This window comes from Callorhinus ursinus, unplaced genomic scaffold (assembly GCF_003265705.2).
Source record: "Callorhinus ursinus isolate GAN/ISIS: 27379988/994484 unplaced genomic scaffold, GSC_fseal_2.0 scaffold49, whole genome shotgun sequence".
In the NCBI taxonomy this organism is placed as follows: Eukaryota; Metazoa; Chordata; class Mammalia; order Carnivora; family Otariidae; genus Callorhinus; species Callorhinus ursinus.
Genome location: NW_027397111.1, coordinates 4,994,002 through 5,017,337, shown reverse-complemented (window position 1 = coordinate 5,017,337; position 23,336 = coordinate 4,994,002). Strand labels below are relative to the sequence as shown.

General features: G+C 50.2%; 1 protein-coding gene across 1 annotated transcript in view; it reads left to right on the top strand.

The window, feature by feature from the left end:
- PARVA (parvin alpha) overlaps nt 1-23,040 on the top strand; it is a 167,147-nt gene extending 144,107 nt beyond the window's left edge. The window contains exons 7-13 of the mRNA XM_025848533.2: nt 3,259-3,317; nt 5,586-5,605; nt 6,992-7,053; nt 7,785-7,853; nt 10,973-11,074; nt 11,837-11,909; nt 21,011-23,040. Coding sequence (XP_025704318.2) covers nt 3,259-3,317; nt 5,586-5,605; nt 6,992-7,053; nt 7,785-7,853; nt 10,973-11,074; nt 11,837-11,909; nt 21,011-21,087 — 462 coding nt within the window. The 3' untranslated portion in view covers nt 21,088-23,040. The remainder of the gene's footprint in view (nt 1-3,258; nt 3,318-5,585; nt 5,606-6,991; nt 7,054-7,784; nt 7,854-10,972; nt 11,075-11,836; nt 11,910-21,010) is intronic.
- Nucleotides 23,041-23,336: the final 296 nt, after the last annotated feature.

The window sequence follows — 23,336 nt, the reverse complement described above, 5'->3', positions numbered from 1 at the left end:
TATTGTGCAAAGGATACTTGAGTATGGGCTAGCCTTGTGTGGGGCATATGCCTGGGGTTTACATGTTGTTGTCAGGAGGGTGTCTGTGTACTGTATATTCGAGGGTGTGAGGTGTATATGTCTATGAAGTGTGTGCAGTAGGGTCAGGAGAAAAGGTGTATCCCTGTGTGTAAACCCTGCAAGCCACGGAGAATCGTTTTTTGGTTAAACAATTGAGGCACAGATACTGGGAAGAGACAGACACCTGTGCGTGTGAAGGGCTGTGTGCACAGGTGCATGTGTGTTTGAGAGAGAGCCCCTGACTGGCCATGCCTGTATTCAGGGCAGTGCTGCTTTTCACCTGCCCACAGAAGCATGGCTGGGATCTCAGGTCATCTTTTCCAGATTGTTGGATGGAATTTCCATTCACATATGGCTGTATAATTTCCACAATGAGGGTGTGCTCTTTCCCTGTGACTCTCTCACTCTGCTCCTAACCCCATTACATACTCAAATTCAATTTCATTTTCCAACTTTGTGCCCATTTAGGAAAGGTCAGCATTCTGTTTGCTTATTTCTGTTCTTTTCAAGTAAACATGCTGCAAGGGAGAACTCTCCTAATAAGTAGCTCTCTGGTTAGCCAGGGTTCTGGAGAAGAGAACAACATCGCAGCTCTACCATCCCTTGGTGAGGAAGAGTCCTGAGGGCTGGTAGGCTTTGCCTGACCCCGCCAGGCCAAGTCTCCAGGACAAAAGCTGAGCTTTCAGGGATCAGATGTTAGTGAAGGGGAGGAGGTTGTGAGGGTGCTCTTCGATCAGCTGCTCGGCCATGCCCTGGTAATAAAGGATTTCTTCCATACCTTCTGAGGACTTAACTTGCTAAACATCAAGGGGATAGAATAGGAATGGTCATCTTGGCCCTGCCTGCCAGGAGACAAGACTACACCTAAGGAGCCGAGAGAGGGTGAAGAGAGGGTCAGAGTAGGTGAGATCCTGTGTGGTTCAGAGGCTAAGTGCAGCTAAAAGGAATGAACTGGTCTCCTGTATTGAGCACGCAACTGTGGCAAGCATTTTATGTCTGTCGTGGATATGTGACCAGCCCAGAGCATCCTGGTAACAGCATCTCACCAGTGAATCCAAACCATCCCTACTGTGTTGTTTTCACCAGTCAATAACGTATAAGTTCATTTCATTATATTTTTTAAGACTCTGATTCAAGATTAGGGGGTAGAATCCTCTGGAAACAGTGGTCACTGCAAGCCCATGTTTCATGCCTTATTTTGAGCTCAGTTACAGGTCGTCATAAAGCTGTTGTCGGTTTCATTTCTCTGTGGACCATTTTGTTAGCATGAGGGTAAAAGAGGACAAAGTAACACAGAATGGCACCTGGGCATGTCAGGTTTTATGGGGCATCTTGCTTTGTCAACTTAAACAGGAACAGAAGCAGGACTCAGAATTAGTCAGAAGACACTGACTAAACCAGAGAGAGTTCTCGAGGCAACAAATAATAGATCAAGGTGAATCTGGATGCTGCATGAGGGGTTATTTAACCCAGATTTCCTTTCTATACAAAAGCAATGAATTCTGCAAGAAGTTGAAGAGGAGTTTTTATGTCTGTGAAGAGCCTCACAAGACAAGGACACAAATTCCATTAGCCCCATGTGAAAATTATACACATGTTGAAGCTGAACTGGGAAAAAGTCTTGATTTATCCTTACTGGATCCCTTTTACATGATATCCTTATTTTTCTTTTTTACTTCCTTTTTTACTTTGATAATCTGTTCTTCCTAATCTAGTGCAAATATACTCTTGGCCTTTATCCAGCTCTACCTTTCCTTCCATAAAAGCATTTTGCAAGGACTCTCGTTTCTGTGGCTACTGGGAATAGAAGAGAAGGTTCTGGAAGTTTGGGCAGGAGGGCAAGAAGGCAGGTTTCAGCTAAGGCTTGGAGGCTCCGTCTGGACACTCTTCTCTGCCTATGTAGATGAACTTGCCCTGCCGACCGCTTGCCATCCCCAAACTACTGTCGTTTAGGTGTCTGGGAATGGACTGTAGAGACCTGATGAAATGGATCTCCCTCCCCACACCTATCAGAAGGTCTTCCTGAGCCCCAGCACTCCTTTACTGGCTCCCATCCCCACACAATGAGATTCAAACTCCAGACCGGCATGCAGTTGACTCTCCACCGACCAAGGGCAGCCACCAGCCCTCCAAACAGCCTCCCGGACACATCTGTGCTCTCCTGACCTGCCTTTTTGCTGGGGCCATCCCTTCTGTTGGAATATCCTCTCTGTGTCCAGCCAAATCCTCTGTGTCCTGCCAAGTTCCAGCTCAAGGACACCCTCCCCTTGGAAGGGGTCCCCGACCATCCCCACGAAAGTGCCTGCTTCTGTCCCACATGCAGCACGTCCTGTCTGCCTGGGATGACCGCGTAATTGATGACACATGACACTTCTGAGAGTGAAAGGGGAATCCTGCTGTAATGATCGAGCGGCGCCATCAGACATAAACCCGGACTGTTTCTTGGAAATCTTTCTCACCTACAGAAGTTGGGTCAGACGTTCCACAGTGTTTGCTCTCAGTCCAGCATAGGTTCTTGTACAGAGAAGACACTGACTCATGAAATAAAGAAAGAAGATAAATTGATGGGAGGAGGTGGACAGATGATGGGTGGACAGACCGACGGATGAATGGATGAGTGGGGGTTAGGCATGAGGGCCTCCAGAGTGCTTAGTGCTCTTTTGTCAGAGAATAAGCCAGTTACCTCAGGACCGTACAGCTCACAGAAAAGCTCCCCTGTTTATCCCTTAAAAACAAAAACAAAACCGAAAACTCTCCCTCTGTTTAAATTCTCCCAGTTGGCCTCTGTCCTCTCCCCCAGCCCCACCGCTAAATGTGTTTCTTCCCTGCCCTCTGTGGCCCCAGCTGGAGGGCAGACACACCCTGGCCTTCATTTCCATTCCGTTTACTGTGGATTACTCCAGGAGGCAGTTTGCTTCCAGCAAAAATGTCTTCCAATAAAGAAAGAAAAGATTTCACCGTCCAAGAAACAGCCAACTTGCTTGGAATAAACACTAATTGCCTTTAAGCATGAATGGTATGGTCCGGTCCCAGGAAATCAGGGGCCTCGTTTTGCTTCTGGCGCGATCTCCTCTCTGGGTTTCATTTCTTAAACACCAGTAACTTTCTCAATATCAGGAATGCTAATCAGTTTTTTGTATTTTTCTAAAGCATATTTTTCTCTCCTCCTCCCTGCCTGCCTCCCCACCCCCGTTTCAGAAACGAGAAGGAATCCTCCAGTCTCGGCAAATCCAAGAGGAAATAACTGGTAACACAGAGTATGTCAACACCATTGTTGCCAGCGATTCTCTAATGGAACACAGATGTTTCTCCGAAATTCATCCATTTGCTGATATTTAGTTTTCATTTATTGGGATTGCAAGAGGGATTAGACTTCAGCCAATGATTATAGTTTAGCCTTTTCCATGCATTCAAAACATGCCTCTCAATGCTTAAGATACAAACTTGGGTGGGGACGTGGGGAGAGAGAATTAGCCGTGATTGAAAAATTCTAATTTTGTGGCACTCCAGGAAAAAAGTATGCCCCAAAAAGCCAACCAGCATGAAATCGTCATGCCATAAACATGGGGTTGAATTTAAAGTGTGAACCTTCAAAAGGACGTTTTTCTTCCTTTTCTGAATCTGATGTATTTGGTCACGTGCCATGACCCAGAAAGCCCTTTTCTACCTCAGAGTGGTGGGTTGGTGTTTGGTGTTTTTTTCATTTCCGTTAAGCAGTTGGAATCTCAGTATATGTAAGAGGTTTGCCATGGGGAAACGAAGTTTGTTCTGAGGTAGAAAAAGCAGAACGCTGGGGACAAGTGTCTTGAGATCATCGGGCAGGCCTGAGCCCCGGCCACAGGCAAAGGACATTTTCAGCATCCCCTGCTGCCCCAACTTTCCTCTATGTTCCCTTGAACAAGAGCGAAGCGGAAAGAGCAGGGACCTCTAAGCCAGCCTGACTTGAGTTCAAATCCAGGCTCTGCCACTTGCTCAGACCCTGGTTTCTGTATCTCTGAGGTGGGGAGCGTTTGCCTGCCTAACCAGAGTGGTGGTGAGGATTCACAGCTGATCCATGCCTTCCAAGCCTTGCCCAATCTCTAGGCAGCTTGCTTCCCCAGTGGTGGCTGAGGGAGGTCCCCGGTGTTGCCTGTCTGAACCACAATGTGCCTGTGGCTTCAACAGGACCAGGGTAGGGCAGAGATGGGCAGTGGCCCTTCCCAAGATGCCCAGTTTGTGGCCCGCAGAGAGCCTGTCCGGCAGCCTCCATGGTCACTCTGGGGGCTAGTCTTGGAAATCAAGAGGGCACCTGATCCACAAGGCACACTACTTTCCTGGCCTGGGTCTATGACATGTCCTTCATGTCCCCTGGCTCAGCCCTGCCCCACACCCCCGCCCTTTGCTGGGCTTGTCCATGCCTGCTGTTTCACATTCTGGAGAAGAGAAAAAACATACCTGAGAGGAACGTGGCCTGTGAGAAACTCCTGAACCAGGGGACATGAAGTTTAGGTTTGCAGAGTAATCAGTCAGCTGCCTGTCATGCTTCCTGTGGTCTCCCTCCACCATCTTGCCACACAGACAATGAAGGTGGAGGTCAACTCCTAACAATGGCAACACATAACAGTTTATGAAGCACTTTTATATCTATTGGTACTCCTAATAAATACACAAAGCAATGCCTACACCTCCTAAGACCCCCAACCCAAAGGTGGAGAAGCAGCTGTCCTTGGGCTCTCCAACAGTTAACTCCACGTTCATTATTCTTTCCAGGACACTACCCCCAAGTTATCATTTAGTAGGTGATAGATGCACAGTTGCAATAAACCAATATGATAAGAACCAAAAACATATAGGGAAAAAATGTATTGATCACTTACTATATACTAGGAATTACACTAAAATCTTTCTACATATTAAATCATGTAATGCTCACAACATCCTCCGGAGATATTTACCATTATCATCCTTGTCTTAGAGATAAGAGACCTGGAGCCCAGAGAGGTTCTGTAGCTTGCCCAAGATCACACAGCAAGCAAGTGGCTCTGGGGGATTTAAACCTAAGTAGTCTGTTCTAATGCTTGTGCTGTTAGTACTTTGCTGCTTCACTGGTATGAGTACGGTTCCAATTCCTGCCCTATTTGAGAAACCGATTTTGAGTCAAAGGCAGGTGCAGTTTGGCGGGAATCACAGACTAAACAGGAGAAAGACAAAGCCGATGGCCCTAAGCAGATGCCCACAGCAGCCCAGGCAGTGCAACGGTTGGGAATGTTGCAGCCCCAAGTCCGATATTCCTTCTCAACTGTAAGCAACAGTGGGATTTTACGTAGAGCAAGAAATAGTCCTGTAAGTATCATTTATACCAGGCTTTGTGCGAACACCAGCATATCTGCAGAGCAGAGGGAAAAAACAGGTGGTCATGGGGGAAAGGTGACAGACAACTGGAGATTTAGTGCAGAATAAAATGCCAAGGAAAGAAGCTTTGTGGGCTCTTCAGTGAAGGGCAGAGAGAGAAGACTCATACTGTTTTCTTTCTTCTTTTCCTGCAGGGCTCTCTCCGGAAGGCATGGTGAGTTGCATAAGATTATCCTCTGGTGCTGGTGGCTGCCACAGGGGTCTAGTTAATTCTGCAGCAGCTGGGAAGAACAGGCACTCGGCCTGCTTCCTGCATGTGTGTCTGCACCAGCCTGGTGACAGGGCGGCTTAGTAGGGAGGGTTGGCTCACTGGTGGGAAGAGGAAAACGAGCCACAGTGGCACAGTCCTCTCGTCAGTAACCAGACCACTGGCGTTGCCGGGCTCGGGATGGGCCCTGGACAACAGCAGGACAGTCGTGCTCTAAGTGTGTTGTGGAAGTAAAGAGGTGGACGTACACACTCGGGACAGTCCACTCTCCCCCTCAGTCCGGCCCTTCTAGAAGCACTCTTATCCCTCTTTCCTCATCACACGTCATACTGCTCCAGTTTCCCAGAACTTTGCGTTTGTTTATACAGTCTGTGAACGTTCGAGACCTCAGTCACCCCTCTGGCAGGCCTAGATTTACCCATCGGTGCGAGAGCAGGAAAAGGCAGGCCCCAGGACCACCAAGCTTCCCAGGCCCACGTCCCTCCTGGACATTCTTCTCATTCCCTGCCTCCAATCCTATCCATTAATTCACCTGAGTTTGAAGAGCCTGGTGGCTACAGCAAGGAAAACAGAGCAGGGGGCACAGCTTTGCTACTTTCAACAATCCCATATGTACTATGGATAATGTTTGAAATATGCTAATAAATTCAGATCAGCAGACGCTTCAAAGTTTACAGAACACATGCACATACATTCTTGTCTTTCATCCTCATAACACTCCTGGGGGAGGTTTTGTTTTCAGATGGCATTTGACAGAAGAAGAAACTGAGGCGCAAGGGTTGAAGTGACTAGATCACTCAAGAGCAAGAGCATACATTCTATCCCAGAGCTCCCAGCCTCCCAATCCCATCATCCGTGCACTCTACCATGAGGTTTGCCATGGCTATCCTGGTTTTGAAAATTAGGGGGTGAGGTGATTTGACATTTGGAAAACATTCTGCCTCCAAAAAGCTTCAGAAACACTTCAGACCCGTGACTAAACCATGATGTAATGGATATAAATAGTGAAGAGAAAGGACCAGTCGCCAAGTCAAACTGTCCGACAGAGCCCCCCAACCCCAGCCCAGAAGAGGGTTAATGTAGAAAGTGGACAGAGAGAGAGAGAAAGAGAGAGAGAGAGAGAGAAACAGAGAAAGCCCCTAAGCTAAGAATCAATCCAGAATCTCTGCCCCAAGCCCCGCTTCCAGAGTTCCAGCATTGTTTCATGTACTGAAGAATTCCCACCTGTAGCTGATGGTATGGCCCCCTCGGCTGGGCCCCGGGTTGGTGGGGGGGGGCTTCCCCACCAGGAGGCTCGTCTTTGCTCCACTTTACCTTTTCCTGTTTCTCCAGAACGTGATGCCTTTGACACCTTGTTCGACCACGCACCAGACAAACTCAATGTAGTGAAAAAGGTGAGCAAGGGGTGCCTGGGAGGGAGGGGAGCGAGATGCAGCCAAACATTAAGAACCCACGCCGGTAGCTTGTGTGCTTCCTGAAACTGGTGTCGTCACCAGCTCTCTGCTGGTGGTCATGGGGCAAAGGTGGGGCTTTCCCACCCTGAGTAAGTGATGTACACTTTACATTCTCGCTCCCACTGGATACCTTATCCACCCCCTCCTCCTATCAGGAGGACAGTATCTCCTGGGGGTTCTGAGACTATGAACACCCTGCCTTCCCATCCACACTGAACCCTTGGCCAACCAGGCCTCCTCCCTCAAACCTCCCTCCTCCCCAGGCCACAGGTACCTCCCTGGGAAGGTCTGGAAGGAGGGACCCAGGGAGGTCATTTCTTCTCTGACCACCGCCCCCAAGCCTGGACTAGGACATTGCACCTATCATTCTGCCCTCTCAGGACTTCCGGCCCCTTTCATAGCCTGAACCTGGCTATTCGAGTCACATAGTACATGGGGTCACAAACCCTGGGGGCTCTCCTTTCCTGGGAACTCAAGGAGCTTTGCAGAAGAGCCTCATAGGCTGCTCCTTCTCAGCTCAGCAGTGACCCCTGCTAGCACCCTCAGCTGGGCCTCATCCTGTGTTATCACACTGGTCCTTGTCCTCACAGTAGAGTCACAGAGGTGGCCTTCAGGGTCTGACACTGGCAGGAGTCTCCCATCTTCATGCCTGGCGTGTGGTTCTCTTTTAGACACTCATCACTTTTGTGAACAAGCACCTGAATAAACTGAACCTGGAGGTCACAGAACTGGAAACCCAGGTGGGTGACAGCCCTGAGTGCAGCCACTGTTCCAAGTACCGCACCCCCACACAGCTGGGATGGCTTTCCATACCGATCCATACTGATCCTGAAGCTCTCCCAGGAGGGAGGGGCATTCTGTTCTTCCCAGAGGGGTGAACTGCCTGGAATGCTGATTTTTTTTCTAATTTTTTATTTTGAAAAGTTGCAAGAATATTCTCATGAGTATCCATATACTCTTCACCTACATACACCAATTATTAACATCTGACCACATTCAGGGTCTATTTCTCCCCTCCACCCCTAAATACCTCAGCAAACATCTCTAAGAACAAGTATGCTCTTAAATAATCACATTACAATTACCAGATTCAAGCAACTGTAACATCAAGATGTTAATCTATTTAAGTCAAACCACATAAAATCATGGATATTTGACTACTTTTTTTTTTAAGATATTTTTTATTTATTTATTTGACAGAGAGGCAGAGAGCACAGGTAGGCAGAGGGGCAGGCAGAGGGAAAGGGAGAAGCGGGCTTTCTGCTGAGCAGGGAGCCCGAAGCGGGGCTCGATCCCAGGACCCTGGGATCATGACCTGAGCCGAAGGCAGTCGCTTAACCGACTGAGCCACCCAGGCGCCCCTATTTGACTACTTTTGACAACATCATCTAAGTCAAAGAAACACAGGTGTCGTAATATTCTCAGGCTGCTTCTAATGGTCCTGTCTCTTTAGTCTCTTTTTAATATGGAGCAAATCCTCAGCCATTTTTTTTCACGTGACATTGACATTTTTGAAGAGTGCAGGTCATTAGGTTCCTAGGATGTCTCTCAATTATTTCCGCTCATGATTAGATTCAAGTTATGCATTTTCAATGATGGTTCCAACCCCAGTAACACTGTGCTCTTCTCAGGCACTTTGTCCATTAGGCCCATTACTGGTGACAGTAACTTTGGTCACTTGGTTAGTCTCCACCAGATTCCTCTACTGTAAAGCTTCCCCCACCCTTATAACTAATCATTATCAGGAGATACTTTAAGACTGTATAATGCACCCTGTTTCCCAACCCCCTTTCATCCGCGATGAACTTCGTAAGTGTGGTTTTCTTTTGAGGACGTGGGCATCTCCTGTTATGTTTAAGCAATTCCCAGGTCTGTCACTGAGCTCTCCCTGACTGTTCAGTGTCTGCACTCTGTACTCTATAAAGTGAGCTTTATCTACTCATTTGGGAGACAGGGAACCCTTTGGAAAAGTGAGGTGCCCTCGAGAGAGCTAGCATGAGTTCTGGGATTCCCACTTCAGTTTTCATGGGTAAGGAGTGGTGGGAGAGGGAGCCTTTGCCAGGCACGATTGGGGTTGGTCTGCAGGTTCAACCACCAAGTCATCAGAACCAGCGGTCAGGGATGGGAATGGTCCAGGTCAGTGGCACTCAGAGTTCTGAGTAACCCTGACCCTAACCCAGGGTCCTCCCCTGAGTAGACAGATTGGATTCTTTTATTCCCAGTCCCTTCCAGCCACCACCAAAAAGAGGCCCAGTTGACTCCTTCCGTGGGAGGGCCTTGATTCTGACACAGATGCTGGGGTCTGCTCTCCTTGACTCCTGGAATGAGTCAGGCTTGGGCTCTCCCCACTGGAATTGAAGGCCAGCTGGATGGATGAAGGGAGGAAGCTGCTCCTAAGTCAAGTTCAAGGCCAGGCAGTACACCCATCATGAAGGCTGAGTCACAGGCCCACCAGCCGGGTCACCCAGCAGAGTTCAGACAGTGGGTCCAGCCCACGTTCTAGGCAATTCTGTCTTGTTTTAAGTTCCTTGAGATGATTCCAAGAACTTTGACTTCTTAAGAACTCTTTAGCAACTGGGATTTGTGCCCACAAAGATTTGGGGGCCCCACCTCCTTTAAAACGTTCTCGAATTTCAAGTATGCATCTGACCTCTAGATCTTTGTTCAGGCCATCCTCCCCCTCTGGAAATACCAACTCATCCCAAATGTCTCCCAGCCCACAGGCCCCCACTGTCTCCACAAAGCCCACCCCAATTGCCCAGCATACACTCTCCTTGCCCCTGCCCCCCGTCAGAAGACCTGCACCTCCCACTTAGCCCAGGAATCTACTGTCCCTCAGACCAGGTTCCCAACTGCCCTTGATGGAAGGGACCAGGCTCTAAGCCTCCTGCTGTGGCCTTCAGCACACAGTTATGCTTTGTCAACAAGAGCCAGGGAGTTGTATCCTGATTGCTTTGCTGTCTTCCCGGATAGTAATAGCAATAGTTAAGATTTAGTAAGTGTTGCCTAAATGCCAGACGGTGTTCTAGGCACTCTGCACATATTAATTGGTCTATCATCCCGATAACCCTATAGAGTAGTTACCATACTATCATCATCCCCACTTCACAGATGAGAAAAGTGAGGCACGGACAAGTTACATAACTTTCTCGTCACCCAGCTAGAAAGTAGGACAGCTGGAGGCCTAGCTCCAGAGCCTGCATTCGCAGCAGCTACACCATGCTGTCTCTCAAACGGTAATACAGTAAGAGGTGAGACAGGAGACTGCCCAGGCCTACAGGACACTAGACTTCTTTCTCTGTCACTGTGCCATAGGCCTTGGACCCCCTTTCCGGCCTCCCTCTGCCCCACCTTAGCTACTCCTGCTCACCCCTCAGCTCTCCATTCGGGCAGAGCCACCTCCAGAAGCCTTCCCTGTTGTCCTCAGTGGGGTGAGGAACCTTTGTCACTGTCACACAGGCCAATGTGCTTCCCTCCATCAGAGTAGCTGCTGCCTTTCCTCCACATCCATCTCCCCACCCAACTGGAGCTCCTCAAGGGCAGGGGCCATGCCTCACCTGTCCCTCTGGTCTCCATGCCACATCAGGGCTGGGTACATGGTCAGTGTCAATACATGCTGGATCAGCTGAAACCAAGACCGTGGGTGGTGGCTCCTGTGCGGGACCAGCCAGACGTGGGGCGGGCCTGCTGCAAAGCGGACCTTCCTGCCTCAGGCCACCGCCCCTCACCCCCAGGCCAGCAGCCTGCCTGGGGATGTAGCCTTCGGGGCACTGACATGGCGACTGATGAGCCCCCTGGATAGGGCTTGCCTGGGGGGGTCTCTGGGGCCCAGCGCCTTCACCTGGCCTACTCCCTCCAGTTTGCAGATGGGGTGTACCTGGTGCTGCTCATGGGGCTCCTGGAGGGCTACTTCGTGCCCCTGCACAGCTTCTTCCTGACCCCGGACAGCTTTGAACAGAAGGTAAGGGGAGGGGACATCAAGGGAGGCCCCCAGCCCATGTGTCCCACCAACTTCACCCACCCACACCTCTGCTGGGGCTATGCAGGGAAAAGGCAAGGGCTCCCCAGCTGCCCCGAGTCTTCGGCAGTGGGATGTGGGGCCTGTTCTGATGGACAGCTCAGCTGGGAAGGAGCCACCTGCAGACCCCTGAGCATCGTGAACAGCTCTCCCTTCCCTTTGCCATCCGGTCCTGGCCCCCTGGCCGCACGCTCCTGCGAGGTACACAGGCCAGCCTCATCTCTCCCCAGACAGGACAAGGAAGGTGGCCGCAAGGATGGCCAGACCTGAGGCTCACCCTCAGCCTACTTCTGATGCCTCTCACGGGCTGCCCCAGCCTGCCCGCTGGACAAAGGACATCTGGTCCAAAGCAGAAACCGCTCCTCTTGAACATATCTTGCCATCTGATCCTTTCAACTGTGCACACTCATATCCCTAAGTTTAAAGTCCTGGTAGTTGACACGGGAACACAGTAGGCCAGGAAGAAGATCCTGAACTTCTCTGGGAACGTTTCACCAACAGCCAGCTGGGTCCAGCCAGCCTGTACTCCGCACAGCCTGCCCATCTTGGTAGCTTTGTTTCTCCTTCACGTTAGGGCCCCGTTTTTACTCAGCCTCTGCCCCTCTGGCTGTAGTGCTGGCTCCTTCGCTTCCCAGGGTCAGAGGCCAGGAGCCCCAAGCATCCAGGAATCCGGGCACAATGACACTGGCACATTTCTCTTTCCAGGTCTTGAATGTCTCCTTTGCCTTTGAGCTCATGCAAGACGGGGGATTGGAAAAGCCAAAGCCACGGCCGGAAGGTACTTTGCTCTTTCCTGGGTTTGTGACAGGACTGAGAGACCCTGTCCCTGCACATGGATGTTCAGGGCACAGGGCAAGCCTCATGTTTAACATCAGGGCAAGGGTTTCGTCTCTGAAATCTTCTTTGCCATGTGTCGGGGAAGGTGGAACAGAGTGAAGCTGCTCAGTCCTAGAGATCCTTTGTGAACTGCAAGTAAAGATCCCACTCATGGGATCGCGGAGGAAGGCCTGAGCAGAGGGGCCACAGGAACTGCCCTGTACCCAGTTTCCAGATTCTTCTGTCCCCGGACAGGGTGCTGACCTGTCACATAGCTGTATACCGGCCAGGCAGGGGGAGATGCAGGAGTCCTCACCGGCAGCTCTGCTCGGAGCCTAATTGTTCTTTGCTCACTCCAGCTCTGCCCAAAGAGGAGGCCTGATTTGCTGGGTTCAGATTGCAAATATAAGACAATAAAAATGCACAAGGAACAGACTGCTCAAGCAGCGCTCCCATGCTCACACTTGGAGCTGTGTGCATTTGTGCATATGTGAGCCCTGTCTCTCCTGGGAGTCTTCTTGGTACGGACAATTATTGACTTACTGACTGAAATATTCCATTTTATCAGCACTGGTGAGTCAACACTGTGTAGCAGATAATATTCTGTTTTCCAGCCGTGGGCCCTTTTGCTTGCATTTTCCTAGTTGTTTAAGGGAAAGTGGACAAGTAGGGATGGGGTGTGTTCCCTCCCCATTGCTGCGCCTCCCACACCTCCACGTTGAGGGGGCGTGCGCTGTCTAGGGGCACACAGCCCCATCAGTGGTGATATGCCAAGAGGGGTGGGCTGTTCCTGACCTCAAGGCACTTGCCACCCTCAGGGGAGAGAAAAGATGCCCCCAGTAACCACAACAGAGTGACAGTGGTGACAGCTGCCGTCGAAAGAGGTAGCGCTGAGAGCGACAGAATGGAGGGGACATCACTTTGGTCTGGGCAGAGGACTGTCTGATGGAGACGGCAGCCCCGGGGATACACCAGGAAGGTCAGGCAGGGCTTTTGTATTTGGCGATTGGGAGGGAGGAGCCAGCACCCTAAACAGGAGGACAGTGTGGGCACAAGTCCTGCCTGGGAAAGGGGGCGGGGCTCTGCGTGTGAGACAGCGGAGCGCGTGGTTAAGCTCCTGACAGCCCTGGATCCAGTCCCCACCCTACCAGCCGTGTGGCCTCCAGCAACTTACCCACCATCTCGGAGCCTACTTTTCATGTCTATAAGAATGGAACTCCGAGAGACACGCACACGACAGGATTCAGTGTGATGGTGTCTGGTGCATGGCACCTGGCACCTGATAAGGAATGTAAGCAGTTACCTATCTGGCTGGCATATTAAGGGTACAAATTGAATAGTGCTTGGTGAGGATGAAGCAAGCTGGTTTAGGTCCCAGAGGGACTTGATACCAAGGCAGAAAGTCTGGACTTTATTCTCTAGGCAGTAGGAGACATGGAAGCTTTTTTTTTTTTTTTTTAAAGAATTTTGTTTATTTGAGAGATCGAGAGAGAGAGCGAGTAAGCATGAGTGGGGGGGTAGTGGCAGAAGGAGAGGGAGAAGCAGGCTCCCCGCTGAGCAGGGAGCCCGGCTCGGGGCTTGATCCCAGGGCCCTGAGGTCATGACCTGAGCCGAAGGCAGCCGCTTAACCAACTGAGCCACCCAGGCACCCGACATGGAAGGTTCTTAAGCAGGCAAGTAACGTGATCAGAACTCTGTTCCAGAGAGATCCTTTGGAAGGCAGTGTGAAGAACAGATATTTAGCTGTGGGGCACTGTCAGCAGCATTGGGGAACCCGGGAAGAAAAGCAAGCTTGGTAGGGGACATAAGGATGTCAGCTTTAGGAAGCCGAGGCCTTGACCAAGCAGAACCAGAGTTTGGGGAAAAAATCAGGGCTGCGGTTATGCAATTGGAAATCTTCCTTTCAGTGGAAGCCCAACAACAGGAAAGCATGCAGAGAGAAGAAGGAGGTTAAGGACGGTATCTTGTGGGAATGCTTTTACTTGAAGCTGGAGGGGAAAGCAGGAAAACCAGAGGAGGGAGGTGGATCGTGACAAGACGGGCTGGGTCCCCGTGTCATGCCTCGTCACAGACCTCGATAACTTGGCTCTAGCCAACGAAAGCCAATCCCTTATTCTCACTTGCTGTCACCTGTTCTAAGCACCTGGTCACTGCCGAGGGCCTCTAGCAAGGTTGGTGTCCTTCTAGGGGCCCTCTGGGGCCAAGGTCACTATGGCCATCCTGATGCCATCAGGAATGGACTTGGAGCCCTACGGCCAGATGACAAACACCCCGCTTCAGAGTAAGAGACAGCGGGAGAGTTCTGGCCAGTGTTTCTGTTTCCACATTCTTGAGCCACTTAATATGAAACTTCCTGGTCACGGACCAGAAGTACTCCCCCCCATACGTCCACTGTCAGACGTTTATTTCCCTCAGAACAGACCGTTCTCCCAGGATCAATTGACCTATAGGGATATTTCAGGATTCAGAGGACATTTCTTGTACAATTACTGACTGAACTGCTTAATATGAAACTTCCTGACCCATGGCAATGGAAAAACACATCTGTTTTATTTGTTGTTACACTGGGCATCATGCCCATGCTGAAAATTTCCAGTGCGTAAAGGAGAACTGAACCGGCATGTTGTGAAATTGTACTTGGTAAGAGGTATATACCCCAGCATCCCCTCTGGTTTCTGCGCTTCTACCTGGAAAGTGAGATTTGGTAGTAAATGCTGCAGACTTTACAAAAGATGCCAATGTGGGTAATTCTTTGAGGGTGTCTCAAAATCAGATTGGCTGTGGTGGAGGCATTTTTCATGGCAAAGGATTTTAAGCTCAGGAAAGGGCATTCTCTGCCATGCTGTTTGACATTCAAAGTTCCATCGTACCTTGAAATCTCCTGGGAGCTGGGTGTGCATCCCAGATGACTTGGGCTGCCCAGGCTTCATCAACTTTTAGTAGCCCAAATGTTAGCACCACGTTCATGGCTAATGAAGCACTTGAAATCCTGGCATAAAGCTGGTGGCTTTTTATTTAGGACATCACCCCACCTGTCTTCCAGTGCACACGCCTACCCCATTATTATTCAAGTAGACTCCTCGCTGAATATGGTTAAGACTCCGGCATTATAGCCAAGTGCAGACTCAGGAGAAATCCAGTACTCGCCAGGAATGGAGGCTGTCTATCAGCCAGCAGGCTGATGGAATATCTACAATTTAAAAAGTTGAAAAGTTGGGGCCAGATTTTAAGCAATGCTAAAAATTCCATTTCTTTCCCCCATTCACTGAGGTGAGGAGAATAGTGTGCAGACCAGACAGTGGCAAAAACTTAAAACTGATGATATCAAGTGTTAGCAATGATATGGAGCAACAGAAACTGCTGGTGTTAATATAACTATGACCATTTTTGAAGAGTAGTTTGTCTTTACATAATACAGTTGAGGATTTGCACTACCTTCTATGGTAGGCAGAAGGATGGCCCCCAAAATGCTCCCATCCTCATCCCCAGAACCTGATAACATGTGACCTTACATGGCAAAAGGGACTCTGCAAATGTGATTAAGATGAGGATCTTAGAGCATCTGGAGAGTTCCGGCATAATCACAAGGGAAGCACAAGACTCAGTGTCGGCGTGATGCAGCATGAGAAAGACTCAGCCATCCCTGGCTTTGCGGATAGAAGGGATTACCAGCCAAAGAATGCAGGCTTCTAGAAGCTAGCCCTTAGCAGCTACAAAAGGCAAGAAAACTGATGCTCCCTGGAGTCTCCAGAAGAGATTACAGCCCTGCGGATGCCTTGATTTTATCCCAGTGCAGCCCACTTCGGACTGTGACCTTTAGAACTCTAAGATAACAAATTAGGGTTGTGTTAAGCCACCAAACCCATGATAATTTGTTAACAGCAGCAGGAAACTAATACACCATCTGATGCAGTAACCTCGCTTATAGGTTACGTGTCCATACACCAGGAAACTAGCCCAAGACTAGCCACGGTAGCCGAGCCGGGACTGCACATCCTAACAGACTAGATGCGTTGGAGTATCATCAGACCATGGATTAATACCCAGCAATGACAAAAAATGAACTGAGAAGTCGGGGAAAGGACTTCTAGGTACTGCAGCATGAAGTCAGTGATTCTTTTCCACACAAAAAAAGCAAGTATAAAACTGGACAAGAGGATCCAACACGACCACTTCAAGGCACTGAAGATGGACCATAAATCGAGGACAAATGGAGAAGCACTTATTCCTGAAGAACTAGAAAAATAGAGCTGGATAATTATAGTTCTATCTCAATAAGACAAATGACACCTCAAAGTTGTTTACAAAAGTGAACAGCTCACACGACATAGATGAATCCTATAAACATAATTTGGAGTAAGAAAATCACAAAAGAATACACATAGCACGATCACACTGATATAAAGCATGAAAACAGGCAAAACTAAAATCTGTTCTTTAAAGGTACATACGTTGGGGTGCCTGGGTGGCTCAGTCAGTTAAGTGTCTGCCTTTGGCTCAGGTCATGATCCCGGGGTCCTGGGATGGAGCCCCGCATCGGGCTCCCTGCTCAGGAGGGAGCCTGCTTTTCCCTCTGCCTGCCGCTCCCCCTGCTTGTGCGCTCTCTCTCCCCCTTCTCTGTCAAATAAATAAAATCTTTTCAAAATATAATAAAATACAAAATCCAGATAGTGGTTATCTTTGCTGGGTGCGAGAGGTTTGTGACCGGAATGCGGAGAGAGAGGGGGCATTTCAAGGGTTCTCACAACGTCCTGCTTCTCTCTTGGGTGCTGGTTACCTCGGGGTTCTCTTTCAAGCATTGAAAACTGCCCATATATGTCTCATGAACTTTTCTGGATGTTTATCACCTTTCAGTTTTTTTTTTTTTTTAACATGTACAGAAAATAGCAAGATTCCCCAGATAGGGTAGCAGGCCAACACCAATATGACCCATCTCCAGAGGATGGGTCCTAGCCCAGTGGGGGCATAGGGAGAAGCAAGGTAAGCCAGGTAGAGACCCAGGATCAGCTAGCTCCATCGGGAGGGGGCCAGACCCACCCTGAGGAGCTGGCCTGCGACTGCCCAACTTATTTCAGCCCCCACCACCTGGTGGCACTGAGCTGCCCGCTGTCCTCCCACCTTGCTCAAGGGATCTGGGGACCCAGCAGGGAAGCACCAGAGAAAGGGGCTCAGCGACTGCCCCAGACTGGGAGGAGGTCCATGGAGGGCATGGCCATCCAGGGCCCTGTCCCTCTGGGTAAAGACTGAGTTTCCACTGTGAAGAGTTCCCTTCCCCTTCCTTTGACTTCTGCATCAGTTTGAGAGCCATGAACTCATTTGGGATGGTCATTTAATGAACAGTAAGAGGCACTCATACCACCAGGCAAGAGGAGCAAACATGGAAACTTTTGCCCTTGGCCGGAGGCTCTTTTCTCCCTGGAGTAGCCTGGGGTCCGACTGGTCTCTCCCCTGCTCACAGCGAGCTAGCCAGACTCTGCTCTGGTAGTTTCTAAATAGGAGCCCCAGCATCCAGACTGCTGCCAGAGAGGGGCCCTGGGCCAGCACGCAGAGGCCATCAGAGCAGGACTGAGTTACTAATCACATAGTTTATTAGGCCAGGGCTTTCAAGAGGCTCTGTTTATATAGCATGGAGTCACAGTTCATTCCCAGGAATCCAGAGCCCCTCTCCTGGCTGAGAAAGCCCGTCTACTGACCCGCTTGGAACTGTGTGACAGTTGGCTTTCTTGACAAGGTGATGGCCTGTAGGAAGAAGGAAGTCAGGTTTCCTAGGGCGTAGTCTATGTGCATGGCACCCCCCGGAGTTGTGCAGTACACAGACTGTACAGCTGTACACAGCGGCTCTGTTAACAGGCAAAGATGGGAAAGGGGAAGGGAATGACCATTTAGGGAGCCCTTAACGTGTTCTAGATGTTTTTCGTAAAACCCAATTTTACCAGTGAGAAAACTGATTCAGAGAAGTGAAATGACTTAACTGGGTTACACAGCTATTATGAAGATGGGCTTCAAACCTTAGTGGGCCTTAAAATTAAATGGTCAGTTTGAGACATTTTCCTTCTCCAGAAACCTCACAACTCACCTGTCCTTACGAGGGGAAAACAAGTCCTCCTGCCTCCATCCCTGTCTGTCCTCCATCAGGCCCCCAAGTTCCTCCTTTGTGCCCAGGCCCACTGCCTCCATTCCGCATCTGCCCATTCTGTGGGTGGTACTTTGCCTCTCCCTGCACATGGCTTTGCTCTCTCCCACACCACCAGTTGGAGCCGTGTCCCCTGGGAACTCTTTCCAGTCTTCCCCTCTTAGGAGCATGTAGCCCTGTTGGCTATCTCCTCTTCCTGGAATTTTCTTCCTTGGCTCGCATGACACTGGGCAATCATTCATTCATCTAGCTATCTATTCATACCTCTTGAGGTCTGTGCATGCCAGGTACTAGGCTAGGTGCTGGAGCAAGCAAGACTGGCTGTCTGTGATCAAGTCACACGCCGTCCAGGGAAGAGGCAGACTGGATCCAAGGGGCACACAAATCACCAATTTAGAACTGGAATGAGTGCCATGAAGGAAGAGCAGGGGGGCTTTGAGATCATAAAGCAGGGTACCATTACCCAGGCCAGGGGTCCGGAAGGCTTCCCTAAGAAGGTGGTGCTTTGAGCTGAGGTCTGCCAAAAGATGAGGAGTTAACGATCTGGGCAGGGTAATCCGGGCACACAGCGTGTGCAGAGGCCAAGATGATGGAGAAGTGCAGCCACTGGGAAGGAAGGAAAGGAGGTCCGTGTGACCTGTGCAGAGTGAATGAGGGGGAGTGTGGCATGAAGGGAGACTGGAAAGGTGGGCCGGGTTCACATCATGCCTTGCAAATTCATGATTTAGGATTTTGAACCTTAGCTTAAGTGAAATGGGTGTATGGCCATACAAGTCATGAGCTGTACAACTTCAAGGGGCACCATTTATGTTGTGGTCTATGGTAACGATGCCCTGGAAACGTGAACGACGTGCCCTAAGGTTGTGCAGTGTACATCCTGCACAACCATACCCAAATACTAAATAGTCTAACTACAGTGGGTTGCATGGATTGGAGAGGGCAAGAGGCTCTGAGGAGCCCAGTTAGGAGCCTGTTGCCATGGTCCCTACCTTCCCCTTCATGCTCACTCCCTTGCTGAGCTCACCTCTGTCCCTCTCTCCTTTCCAACAATTCCTTCCCTAACTTCTTAACGTTTGACTTGAGTGGAATTTAAGAACTACTTAACAGCAAGCAGTCAGGGAAAAGCAAGAATCAGCCTACCGGGCAAAGGACTCCACCTAGGGAGAGTGCCTTGGATGGGCAGGGCAAGGTAGCAGGGCGGAGCCACCGGATAGGGTCTCCTATCGACAGAGGCTCAATATGTGCCTGAAAAAATACATTATGTGCCTGAACCGACATGGGAGCAGAAAGGGAAGCTGAGCTCCAGGCTTCCCAAGTGGTCCTGGGAAGGCCATGAGCACATCCATCAGCAGGAGAGCTTGGAGCAGGGTCCGAGCCCAGCTGGGGTGGAACAGGGTTGGTTTCAGCTGGGGTGAGGCTGGGCGGGCAAGGGGGGCAGGAGGTGAGGGCAGTGGTCAGAGGAACCCTAGGCCCTGGACCCTCAGCTTGTGGCCCAGTCAGTGTTGATCTTTGCAGAGCCTGGGCCCCGGGGCCTTGAGCGTGCCTGGCTCTGTCAGCCAACCTGGGGGTCACAACCCAGCCTATCAGAGCCACCGGCCTCCCGCTCTGCCTGATCTCCAAGAGCCCCTGTTCCTGTTGACCAGGGCATGGCTAGAGTTCCAACATCTTCCCCAATCCCTTCCTTCCCAGTGGCTCTGCGGGAGCTCTCCCACCTCTGAATCCCAGAGTATTATTTTCTCTTACAACATTTACTTCATCTGACCTTCTACACAGGTTTTTAATAAATTCTTACTGTGCAAAACATCACATATACAGAAAGGTACGTAAGACATAACTGTACAGGTCCGTGAAGTACCATCCCACAAGCCACGGTGTAACCACCATCCAGCTCCCAGGTGCTCCTTCCAGCTACATAACCCTCAGCCTTCTCCCTAAATGTAACCACTGTCCTGACTTTTATGGTCATTGGGCTTTTGCCTTTTGCTTCTTTTTCTTTCACTTTTCCTTATTTTTTACCTAAATACGCACTCCTAAGTAGTAGACAGGATTCTTATGTTCTCTCCACGGACAGCTCTCCAAGGGAGTGAGTGTGGGGGGACAAGACTAGGGAGGGGGGGGGCCTTGTAGGGCAGAGGAGCTGGCAGAGGGCTCAAGGGGCAGCCAGAGAAGGTGACCAGTAAATAGAAGGGAGGGAGCGAGGAAATGGTTGTATAAAAGCTGGGGAACCCATGGCAGAACTCTCCTGAAAACACAAACTCCCAGCCTCAAACCCAGCTGCCTTGCTCTGTCCTCCACCGGAAGCAGTCTGTCCCCTGATGCCACCTGTTTACTGAGTACTGTCTGCCAGGTGGGCTTCTGTGCCCCTAGGGCCCTCCCTTCCTTAGGGAGGAGACGCAGCTCCATCCTAACTCCCCACCTGGTGCCCCCCCCGCTGTAGCCCCAGCCCCCCGCCCCCGCTCCTCCCCACCACTCCTAGCTGGCTCAGGGGCAGAGGCTGAAGGCAGAGGAGCCCCAGACACAAGTGAGACTCAGGAGACAGGGCAGGGGGCCCCCCCACCTGGAGATGTCTCCAGAGCAAAATCTGGAGGCTCCAGGGTCTGCTTTATTTCAGTGAGAGGTGAGACCCCCGCACCCAGCACCTCGGCGCCTTGCTGCCCCCTGCTCGGAATTCTTACTGTACACGCTGCCCAGCCTTCAGCGCCCCCCCCCCCCCCCCCCCCCCCCCCCCCCCCCCGCCTCTGGTTGTCTGGTGGGGGAGGCTCTTCTCTCCCAGCAGCACTGGGAGCTCTTCAGGAGCACCAGATGATGTCCTGGGGGTGAGGGGGCGGGACACCCGCCCCAGGGCCATGCCGGACACACGAGGTGGGTGGTAGAAGGAAGGGGGCTGTGTGGCCCCACTGAAGCCACGTGCGTTTTTGTTTTCCATGCAGACATTGTCAACTGTGACCTGAAATCCACACTCCGAGTGTTGTACAACCTCTTCACCAAGTACCGGAACATGGAGTGAGGGGCACACCGGCCCGCTCCCCCACCGCCCTCGCCTGCTTCTTCCCGTGTCCAGCTCTGTGCTCTCCCGCCGATCCAGCTCCCGCCCAGGGACAGCAAGGCTGGAGTTAGGAAGGAAAGGTTCAGTAACTCAGTGGGCTGACTCGCACCTCCCAGGCCCTGGGGACTGACGGGCCATCGCTCCCACCCTGGGGCCAGGTTCAGATTTCCTCAGTGTGATTTGGGAACCAGTTTAGGCACAAGAGACTCCCCTCAGAAAATGAAAATAAAGGTAATAGTTACCATTTAATGGTCGCAAACTACGTGCCGGGCACCACGCTGAGCTCTCCGACCTACTCATGACTCCCACTAAAGCAGGTAGTATAATCCCCTTTTATAGACAATGAAACTGAGGCTCAGAGAGGTTCAGTGAGTTGCCAGAGGCTGGCATTTTTCTTCCTTGAACATGTTTGTTAATAACGAGCCCATCACATTACGCTGCACGCTCTACAGTTGTGGGGGGTGGGGTGTGCACCTGCGCTCTCAAAGACGGCAGAGCCCCCGCCCCCCCATCTCACCACTAGGCGGGCTGGGTCGGGGCTTAGTGACTCACACAGACATCAGCTAATCCAATTTAACTCAATTAAGTGTGTGTGTGCGTGTGTGTGCGTGTGTGCGTGTGTGTGTGGTAGGAGTCCTGTCCCTCAACTACTTTGTACAAATGAAAATTACTCTTAATTCCTTCAGATTTGTAATAACCCCATACTCTGGTTTCAGAGTGACATTTGGGAAGAATTCTGTTTAAAATTAATGGAGTGGCACATTCTGCAGCCTTTTTGCTTGATTGCATGTAATGGGAGTGCCCTATATTTTCCTGCAAAATAAGTACTCAATTCATTATCATTAGGCAAATGTACAATATACTCAGGCACCATGGAGAGCTGGGTGCAGGCCCATATGAGCAGGGCTTAGGAAGTAGGGCTCTTCAACAGGCACCCTTGAACTTTAAAGAAAGGAACTCCTTTTTGCCTTCTAATTGATCATTTAGACCATTTCTGGCTAAGTCTGCCCACATGCAGTTACCGGCTAATTCAGGCGAGGAAAAATGTAAGTCATTTAGACCCAAGTCGAGCAGTCTCCTTGCGTGGGTTTACTCATGGGTTTGTGGTTACTTGTATCCCCTCTCCGTGAACCCAGCTTTGAAATACAGGGCTCTGCTTGTCCCAGGCTGCTGTGTTCCTTGGGAATAGGAAAGGGGCTGAAGTGGGAGGACCCAGAAGGACAGGAGGCGTGCGGAAGCATTTGCACACCTGACATGGGGGGGATACCCCCAGACAGAGAGATGGGGCTTATGGTACTTAACAGTTGCCCTTAAATTGCCTAAGGCCTTGGGGTAAATAATAACCGTTCTGTTACTACAACTTCATTATAGAATTTTCCTAAATATGCCAGATGGACACCAGCCTAGATACCCACCCGAAGTCTGTGCCTGCTTTGTCACTACTTTCAGATCATTGCCCAAAGCCACCTCCAGTTAGAGGAATTAATTTTGATCTCTATCACCATCCCCGCCCACCCCGCCAAGTTAGGCCTCCCATATGGTCCAAAACATTTCCTTCCAGCTTCGAAACATTTCCTGCTCTGTCTACCTGCTGTAACTCCGAACCCATAAAGTTTAGATAGACCGCATATTTCTGGGGATATTTTGCTCTAAGAAATAATTGTTACTCAGCATATAATGAGCTTTTAAGATAGGAAGACAATGCACTCTCTTGTGCCAATTTATGTAAAAGAACACAATTCTTTTTACATGATTAACGCCATATTACATTTTTCTCATTAGGAAACACTAAATAGTGTAATATTTCTGTTTGCGCTCATTTAAATTCCTGATAGCAAATCAAGATAAACCATTGCTTTGTCTCTTTGAGCAGTCCGAAAGCGGGATGAAATAAGAGGAATGCATTCATTTAAACATGCTTTGCTGTGCGAATTTTGTCTCCTTTGTTGTCCTTTTTTCTTTACATTCAAGCTGCAAATGTACGAAGTACAAGGGGCCTCATTAAGAGCACCCCTTTTGTATTTTGCGTTTATATGGTAATGGAAACACATCAGAACACTGGGAAGGTTTTAAATAACCAGACAGAGGTCTCTGCCTCAGTCCAGAGGCCTAGGGCCTGGGTCTGTCATCTCCCCTCGCCTGGAGATTTTCCTTTAGATTCTAGAATCTCCTGCTTAATACACAACGGTGTTTTTGGAGGTGGAGAAAGG